The sequence below is a fragment of the Callorhinchus milii genome, unplaced genomic scaffold (assembly GCF_018977255.1).
Source record: "Callorhinchus milii isolate IMCB2004 unplaced genomic scaffold, IMCB_Cmil_1.0 Scaffold11, whole genome shotgun sequence".
Lineage (NCBI taxonomy): Eukaryota > Metazoa > Chordata > Chondrichthyes > Chimaeriformes > Callorhinchidae > Callorhinchus > Callorhinchus milii.
In genome coordinates this window covers 3,151,187-3,161,262 of record NW_024704752.1, presented here as the reverse complement: position 1 = coordinate 3,161,262, position 10,076 = coordinate 3,151,187, and the positions used below count along the sequence as shown (strand labels likewise).

The 10,076-nt window shown below is 38.7% G+C and overlaps 1 protein-coding gene across 4 annotated transcripts in view; it reads right to left on the bottom strand.

Annotated features, from left to right (window-relative positions):
* The window catches only part of LOC103184428 (arf-GAP with coiled-coil, ANK repeat and PH domain-containing protein 2), an 85,297-nt gene continuing 75,221 nt past the window's right edge, over window positions 1-10,076 (bottom strand). For all 4 annotated transcript variants that reach the window (XM_007902406.2, XM_007902409.2, XM_007902407.2 and 1 more), the window contains 6 exons: window positions 8,836-8,931; window positions 8,107-8,318; window positions 7,668-7,777; window positions 6,619-6,729; window positions 6,027-6,085; window positions 1-1,677 (listed from right to left, as the gene is read on the bottom strand). In XM_007902406.2, coding sequence (XP_007900597.2) covers window positions 1,577-1,677; window positions 6,027-6,085; window positions 6,619-6,729; window positions 7,668-7,777; window positions 8,107-8,318; window positions 8,836-8,931 — 689 coding nt within the window. In that variant the 3' untranslated portion in view covers window positions 1-1,576. The remainder of the gene's footprint in view (window positions 1,678-6,026; window positions 6,086-6,618; window positions 6,730-7,667; window positions 7,778-8,106; window positions 8,319-8,835; window positions 8,932-10,076) is intronic.

Genomic DNA, 10,076 nt, shown 5'->3' with positions numbered 1-10,076 from the left:
TTGTTGTCAAATCATTTTTATTCTTGGGTCTGAACAGTGTATGAATTCTTTACAGTTGGAGAAATGAACAAAAAAGAATTGCTCTCATCAAAACGCAACCCAGAGCTTTACTGACCATACAAGGTTTTAAAGTAATAAAAACTATACATTGTACAATGTAGATTTTTTTGTTTTGTGTAACTTGCAAGAATTAGTATTATGGTTCTCCAGGGAAACATCTTAATCTTTAATTTAAGTTTTATAAAGCTGGTTTTCACTACTTTTTTTAAAGCATAAAAGTGGAATACATTGCACGAGCAGAGTCTGCAAATACATCTTTTTATGAAGCTGATGCCATCCATGTTGTTTATACTTTGCTAAACAGAATCAAATAATAATAATTCATCTACATTTCCATACATCAACTGGCATTTATATAGCACTTCTCACCCAGGATAGAGTCCCAGAGTGCTTAATACATTGAGGGAATCATTTCCCTACAACATGAAAGTACGGCAGTGAGGCAGGTCACTTTAATCTACATTTCATAGATTGTACTATACAGATTCTATCGATTTACTTTCCTTCAAAAATAGAAGCAAGCAGTACATTTGCCAATATGGTCATTTATTATGTAAATTAAATAAGTCATTCAACAGGGTAATAAGCATGCAATGGTATACTTTGTCTAATAAAACTTTCTTTTAAACTGAGCGTCCTGAAATTGCGATTCCTATCTTAAGTTTTTTTTATTATTATTTGGTGCTCTGAACTTTATGGTCAGATATAAATGAAAGGATAAGATATTAGATTTTCTACATGGTTTGTCAAATTATTCACTATACGTTCCTAGCCAAAATTTTGGATACAAGACAAAACTATTTTTAAAATTTTTTTTTAAAAAAACTTAAAACCAATTTTTTTTCCATTAAAAAGCAAGTATAATTTTTTTTCTTTTTAAAGAAATGTGATTAACTATTTCCTGAAACAGGAATCAACTCTCATTCGAGAGGTAAGAAAATATTTTTTTTTCTGTCCATTACATGTAAACACAAGCTTGGAATGGGCACAGTTCTAAATTCTATTGCTCCCAATAGCATATTACCAACATCTCTCCCCTTCCAGTCTATCAGGTAAAACCACTGCCAAGTCTTGCCAGTTTTAAGTGAGCGTAAAAAGCAAACTATATGCAAGTGGTTTTAAAAACGTGCTGTTCCATTTGAACGCTGGTTCGTATCTGCACATCTCCCAGAGGTAAATCGCCTCATAAAAAAAGCCACAACCCAAGCACGACACACTATAGAAAGTGCCAAAGTAAGGCATTTGCACTTCAATTACACTTCCTAGCAGAACTTGCAAGTGGTTGTGCTGACGGTGATAGGTTATCCAAAGGTTCCTTCATTTACGATGGTTTCCCATAAAACATCAAGACTTTCAGCTTTTATTTAGGTTTTAAACAGGGATAATCAATACATTCTGGGGGATGAAGAGAGGGGTGGATGGGGAGAAGAGAAGTGGTGGGGGAAAGAGGCAATTATACACATCACTGAAAGAATGAATGATTGAAGCTCTTGAGTGAGAAACGGCAGGGAAGGCTTTAATCGGCCTCAGTTCTGCGTTGGAAACGGTTCAATATTTCGGGGTTATTGGAGGCCATGTGGGAGAAGTCACGGAAAATATCCTGGTACGTCTCATCACCTGCAATAAAAATAACCCGAGTTACTTCAGCTACAACATCAGATAATAAATCTGTGTTCATAACTTGTTACAAATAGCATTCTGTTTGTACAGCCAGTGAGGTTTAAAGACAGATTGACTTAGACAAGGAAGATAAAAACATCTGGTAAAACAGAGCATAACAGAATGAAAATAGAATGGCGAATGACACAAAGTTAATATTACTGTACCTGAAGGAATCTCAGGCAGCAAGTCAGAAAGGAGAAGTGGAAGAATCAAGCACAAGTGAAAACAAGCCAATTCTTTATCTGCTGACATGCTTTACAAGTCTTTCCCTATTAATGGGGTATAACTGATGGTATTTCTCAAAGAGATTCCTTAAATATGGGATCCAGATCATGCAAATTGCAACCGAGTAATAATAATACTTGAATTTGATGTAGCACCTTATCACTTCTTCGAGACGTCTCAAAGTGCTTCACAGAATATACTGTAAAGTGAATTGACTGTATATTTTGTGGGCGAAATGGTAGTACATCACAAGAACTAGTGGAATATCCCTCTGACACAGTCTAGTTACGGAGCAGAGCTACTGCGGGTCGATGGAAATTCTAAACGGTTTGCTTTTTAATTAAGAACTTTGGTTGGAGACATCGCAAATTTGTCCCTTATGTTCCACATTTAAGGTCCCTGTGTTTCTAGCCTCCGAACAGCTGTACACCATCTGATTAATCACCCACATATGGATTCACAAGATATCCATCCATGCAGCAATCTCCTCCACACACCCCCCTTCTGATTTTATTCCCCTCACAATCTGATACACTACTTTCATCTCCTCCCATTATCAGAGAACTCGTCAAAGCTGTAATTTCTCTTTTTGCCCCCTCCGTCCCTCCCTCCCCCATCCCCGCCCAATCCACAGTGCCCTGTACTGATGCTTCAAAACACAACGTCAACGGTATCTATATATAACACGAGCAAACCTCAGCATCACCTACAATTTAACGCATTAAATGAGCTGAAATCTGGTCGTTTCTGATTATGAAATTACTTTGTTCCATTTTTAAAAGACGCCCCCCAAATAACTCACCAGAATCACCATAGTTTTTCCCATTGAACAAACTAAATGTGACACTGGCAGATAAATCCAGTACTGTATTCTCGCTCTGACAGTATGTATCAAAATCAAAACTCTCACTAACTAGCTTCAACTAGGATTCTGTGCTGATATTTCTTGATGCGTTTACATCAAGGAGTTGGGAAGCATTTCAGGAGCATTTTTATTTGACGAAGGCAGTTCTATAAATTATCACAAGCCAAAAAGGTTGCTTCACTGTAAAGTGGCTTTTAAATATATTTTGCATAGGTCAATTTACTCAGCTCCATCTCCAAAGCGGTCTGCACAATCTTCCTATGGGTGAATTAAAATATTTAATGTAACTTAGAACAAGTGTGGGTGGGTGTGTGGGTAGCGTGATGGCACAGCCAGATTGGTGCTGAGATACAGCTCTTGCACCGACGATTTGCTGAAACAACTAGTTCTCAAGTGTAAGAATTTAAGGGAAGTTTGTATAATCTCGGGAGATGATATCTAAAGCTGGCAGGATAAGCTACCTCGAAGGCAATGACGGTCAATAAAATTACCTTGTTTTATATTTTAAAAATTACCAACATTTAACTAAACACTTTGCTGCAGTGTATTTGCAGGTTCATACGCTTCTTTAAAAAAAGTTGTAAATTGTAGGCCAGTGACCGAAATTGTTGTTTTTACAGCAGTATTGTATTTAAAGTGCAGAAAGTACATACAAAAATACAGTAATGTTGCCATCCCAGATTAAGTAACACAAAAAGGCACACACCATACATTCAGAAGAGACACGTACAGTACAGACAGGAAGAAAAGCAGTAACAGAATATACACACAAGGGTTAATCGCTCGGATCCATCTGTTATAATAATGATCCTTGCGTTCGATACAGCGCCTTATCACGTCTTCGAGACGTCTCAAAGCGCTTCACAGAATAAACTGTAAAGTGAATTGACTGTTAGCACCAATCTGGATTTCTTCACTGATCAACTAAAACCTAAGCAGAAAAAACTGCACAACAACATTATTGATTATGGCTTTTGCAAGTGCATAATTATTCATCTTGCACTCTCCTTCTCTAATAAGACTAAACAACTGACTGAGCATATTTTATAAGATTTCTTTTAAACATTTATTGATAAGATGCATTCTATTTGCTGAAGAACTGTTACTGTTAGTTACAGAATGGCTTAAGTAAACATACAATGCTGTCTAATAAATTACTAATATAATTCTGTCTACTATTAATTCCTTTTTTCCCTCCATCCTACAACTTCTTTTTGATTCATTTTTCAAAGTAAAACATTAAAAACAATTTTTTTTTGCAGGTTTTTGATGAGTTTCATCTGTAACCACCACAAATCATTAAAATATTAATTTGCCCATTATTGCATAAAACTAAACTCAATTTCCCCAGAATACAAGGTTTTTCAGCACTAACCGTTAAATTATTCACGAAAAAATATCAAATTCATTTTCAGAAAATCTCCTGAATTCCTTTTAAAAATTAGCCAACTGATCATTTAATACTGTAATCGTTATAATACTCACAAAAACTATCTTGTACCAAATGTAAAACCTCAGAAAAAAATACTGAAAAGGCAGTTTGGGGATATTCAGAACTTTTCAAAGTGACATGCCTACAAGGGATTATAAAGGTTTGTTTCTCCAGGACTTTATGATAGGTATTTTATGTTGTCGATATCCGATGACTCAGTCGGTAAAGGTACGATAAATGTTTCAGCGTCCCAAGTTGCTGAACTAGGTGTGCAAGCACAGCAGCCTAGGATTGGAGCAGGTTGGAGAGGTAGGCAGGTGCCATGGCGTCAAGGGATTTGTAGACGAGTGCAAGGATCTTGGAGTCGATCCATTCTGTTTTAGGGGGCCAGTGGAGCCTGGCGAGGACTGGTGTCTATGGGGTCTAGAGTGGGTGAGTGTGCAGGCGGTGGAGTTCTGGATTGAATTTTGGGATAGTGGAACTGGGGAGACCAGCAAGGAGGGCACTAGAGTAATCGAGGCGGGAGGTGTTGAAAGGATCTCGCTGCATTGGGTGTGAGGTACGGCCGGAGAAGGGCAATGAGACAGAGGTGTCGGAAAGTGGTCCTGGCTAGGAACCCAATGTGCAGTAGAAAGGAACGAGGGGATAAAATATAACTAGAACTCTTTCTATCCTATGACTCCTGCTGAAAAGTGCTGGGGGCCATCAAGTGAACTGAAATCAGTTAAGGCTTGGATGCAATGCTTCTCATGGTTCATTGTCAAAGAACTAGAAGATTTGAGGCACCCATACTATAGCAGAATCAGAGAGGAAGGGGAGAACTTTCGGGAAAGGGGGAGAAATGAAATAGAAAGAACTTGTATTTAACAGCGCAAAACATCTCAAAGCAGTCTGCAGTAATTACTGTCAAGTGTAGGGACTGTTTTTGTAGGCAACTCAAGTTGATGGAATCTAACGTCTTGATGCACTTGTACACTGGACTCTTGGACACTATGGATTCTCACATGGAGCGATAGGGACCCCGTATCAGGCCACCTTGCAGAGCAATTGCCCATGGGAAAATTAAAGTACACATTTCCCCACGCTCCAGCACTGCAGTTTCCAGTAATTGGTACGATAAGCAAGCATCACTAATGGTACAGGAATACAAAATTTATGGCTCTCATATAAATCTAAAGGTAGCAGCAGATGAACAGAGTTTACATAACTGGTGGTGGTGGGGGGGGGGGGAGGGTCGAGGAGGTTAAAACCATTAGAAATTCACCCATCTGTGAATAGATCCCTTTATAGTCTGACTTAGTTTGAAATACTGTTTAAGATTAGTTTCTCTCTCCAAAGAAATGACAACTTTTGTATTGCCAATTAGGTCGAGACTGTGCTGTAGGAGAGACTAAACTGTAAAGTATTCTGGAATGTCTAACAAGACACGCAGATCTTGTTCCTATCCCTGCAACACATTCTAAATGTTTGGGCTGCATTCCTAAGATTTGCCAGTTACTTTGGTATCTGCTGTTCAGTACTGTAATTGACAAAAAGATCTTGCGTATGATTTAGTGCTTCAATACCTTACCAACATCACCTTTGTTTATTAAATACATGGAGTTAAATATGGCAAAATCCACCAAACAATAAGGCCAAGGCTCGTGTCCCACATACTGTACTTGTTTATATTTTAATTTTGTTTTTAAGATTAGCTTTAAGAATCCTCCAGCTGTAAACTGATAAATTCCTGCATGCACTTTTTATACTGCATCTCTGTGTGACTGTTACTGGAATATTGACCTGACTGTCCAAGTCCTTCACATTCTCGCATCTCGTCATTCATCTTTGCCAGGCGTAACCTGCCAAAACAGAAGGTGAACATTCAGCAACATTAACAACAACAACAAATTACACTTGTACAGCACCCTTCACATCGGAATGATGTTCCTCTCTTTCTGGGAGTGTCAATCAAGTCTGAGCGAACAAAACGTTCCAATCATTTTTATTGCAGTCTAAAAAGGGCTGCAGCCAAATTAAGAGATTTCAAGTTTGACTAAATTAGTTATTATAATAATAATAGGGATTATTACCCCGGAAAGCAAACTGCCAATTGATTAAATAATCATTCTAATAATAATAATCCTTGCATTTGATATAGCGTCTTATCACATCTTCGAGACGTCTCAAAGCGCTTCCCAGAATATACCGTAAAGTGAATTGACTGTATATTTTGTGGGCAAGTGTCCCACAAACAGTCGTGGATCTTTTAATAGTTATGTTTGTAATTATATTTCCATTTTCACAGCTCTAACAGTCTGATTCTTTCAGAACAGAAACCCTGAAGTCTGCAATAAAAAGCAACACAACAAGAGAAAAATACGATGATACGTACAATGTAACGATATCTGCATTTGCAGCCTCTACAGCAATTGTGAGTGGATCTTTTCCTTCTTCATCTAATGCTTGCTGATTGGCTCCTCGCTTCAGAAATAAACACACTTGCCTGAGGTAAGTAAGCACACAAACATCGCAATCATTGGATTTGCAAATTAAACGCACGTAATTTCAGTAAAATAATTAAGGGGTAATTTAAACTGCCACAAAAATTCACACTTTATAATAGTCCTTTGATATAGCGCCTTAGCTGTATATTTTGTGGGAGAAATGCGGCAGCCAATTATGCACAGCATAAGCACAAACACTGTGGATTGATTGACCAAATTGTTATTATTCGTTTTTTTTTGAAGGGATTATTACCCCGGAAAGCAAACTGCCAATCGATTAACAACTGGGTTCCTATTTACTGCTGGGTAACCAAGAACAAGAAATTACATTTGGATAGCACCTTTCACATCGGGAGGACGTCCCAAGGCACTGAAAGAAGTGTGTGGAGTGAGGAAACTTCCCAAAGGTTTCACCCAGGGAATCAAACCCAGGTCCTGTCACGAGCGAGGAAAGTGCTCTAACCAATACGCTGCAGGATTCCACTTTTTGATTGACTACCATTTCCAAAAACATCAGGTTAAGTCAATGTAACTGCATGATGCACCAGCCCACACATTGCTGGATCCCAGATTAGATACTGTGCTCTCTGAATGTACTGGGTAGATTGCTTCTTATACTAATAATCCCTACGTTTGGTATGGCAGCTTTCACTTCAGTAGGAGTCTCAAAACACTTAGCAGGATTTACTGTAAGGTGACCTTTTTTGTTTGGATGGGGGTTGTGGGTGATTGCAGCAGCCAATCTGCACACAGCAATATTCCAACTTCTCTTCACAGGAGCGCTTGAAAATCCACAGAAATCCACCAGACTATATCCAACCCATTTACTCTCTCAGGGAACGGAGATCAGGGAAAAGCTTCAGAGAGGTTGGGACAATTACGGAGGAAGGTGCAGAATGAAAGCAAAAGCAATCTCACGCCAAACATGGTTCGTTACCCAGTGTGTCCCAAGATGGTGGCGTGATGTAGCGGCCCTCTACCGTGAGAGTCTCGGCTGTTCACATTTGCCCCGTTCTGCAGCAGAAATTCACACGCAACCAAAGAGCCCTGCAATAAAAGATAACAGCTTCAAGATCCAAACAGACACACAAGTCCACGGAGAGTCGAATGTAAATTTTTGAAATAATTATCTTCACAACTGATGCATTCTTTCTGCCCCTATTTGCTACCACAGATTTGCCTTCACCCAGCACAGAGGCAATGGGTAGATAATTCCTGCGTCATTCTTTTTCAGAAATATTTCACCTCTCGCACTTTCAAGCTGCTTGAATTTCATTACAGATAAGTTACCAATCAAGATCCCCCCACCCCCACGCCTCCACCCTTCCCAATGGTACTTTCTATTCTCAAGGGGGAAGTCTATACAGCAAACCTACCCCCAACACAGCCTGAATAAGAGGAGTTGCTTTATAATCTTCCACATTAACCCAGTTCACGTCAGCTCCGCGGGCTAAAGCCTTTGCCATGTCTGGAAGGTTTCGGATGCAAGCTGCTTTATACAGTTGCAATCCTGGAGAAGCAATGTCCACTTTGTTTAAGACGGGCGAGTTCTTATTGGTGCCGTTTTTAATGGACCCTTCCAGCATTTCTAAGGAAGCAAACAAAACATACACTTTGCACTTATTTTTATTCACAAACAGACCATAATTGAAGTGTAACTAGTTATAGTCACATCACCTTAAAACATCCAGTCAGTATTTTAAATACATAAGATTTAGTATTTGTACTTGACTCAAATATATAAATAAACATTATTATTATTTGGTCACTCAATCCACGACTGTTTGTGGAACACTGCTGTACACAATTTGGCTGCCGCATTTCGCTCACAAAATACAGTAAATTCACTTTACAGTATATTCTGTGAAGCACTTTGACACGTCTCTACGGCGATATTAGGCGCTATATCAAATACAAGGATTATTATTATAAATCAATAGTTCTACAGTCAATGGCTAAACTGTTCAGATTCAAACATGGGTAAATTATTACCTAAAAGAAATTGGATATTTTCAGTAAGGGCATGGAAATAAAACATGTGCATCTATCTTGTAACTATGAGAACTTGTGCAACTTTTATATTTGACCCGGAGTATGTTACTAACCTGGTTCAGATGCACTGTTGTTTACAGGGGTGGATACGACTGCATGCCTCTTGTTCTCAGAGCTGTTAGGGGCACCACCATCAGCACTTTTCACAGCTTGAATAAATGAAAAAAGTATGATGTACTTGTTTCCAAACCTTTCAAAGTCTTCTCGTTTTAGTAGGAACTAAAAGCATGACATCCATGAACAAGACTGATGCATTACAAGGGAATCTTGATTAGTTTCACACAGAAATGTTAACAATACAACAGTTAGATTTGCGACACAAAAAGTCTCCATTTGGTGCAACAGTGAAGCCTTTTCTTTTAAATCAACCCACAGAATGCAAGTTTTTACCATATTCTATACAAATACTCTTTTGATCAAAATTGTTCATCACTTACCAGATAGTCCAAGAATAGTCCAACTGAGCTCCAAATGTACAATTGGAGCAATCAGTATCAGACTACGGGTACTTTTGTTTCTCCGAGTTTTATTCAATTAACTGATTTAATGGAGTGCTTTTCACGCAGGATAATGTCTCAAAGCGTTTCCGAGAAGCTACCCTATGTGATAGGCGCTTCATTAGTGCACATAAGTTGTTGTATTGTTTCTCTGAGTGCTGTTCAATCAACTGATTATCGTCAATTGCGATACATCAGTGCGATAAATCGACTGGTTTATACAGCAGCTCCCAACCCTATGTGTATAAGTGTACAATAAAAACTGGCTTTTTATCGTGATGCTATTGGACTATTACAAGACGAAAGCACAGAGTGCCTCGTTCATGGTGCAATAAGGCTTACAGTGAAGCAAAGCAAAAACACACATGATATAAAATCAAACAGCCACATACTGTTCTAAAACAGACATCAACTACAGAAGACACTCGTGCGAGCTGCCACTTAGTCTGCGACTTTCTAACGTAGTTCATCAAATGACAAGGATCATAAATAAGGTGAAGGAGGGGTGAAAACATTCAAATGCACAATTGAAAATGTCACAGAAATTAATAATGGCTTAAAAAATGATAGGAACTCTGAACCACAAAAACAAATGGACCCCAGTTACACCAGGAAAGTAGGATCAAACATTGGATGAACTGAACAGCACAGGCACTTAGAAGCTCCACATTTGCGGTACTTACTACTATTGGGCTTTGAAGAGGTGTCAAAGTAGGAGAATAGTGAGTCTAGCTCATCTGGGCAGAAGAGAGACTCCCGACGTTGCTCACTGTTACTAACAGTAGCTGGTTACATGC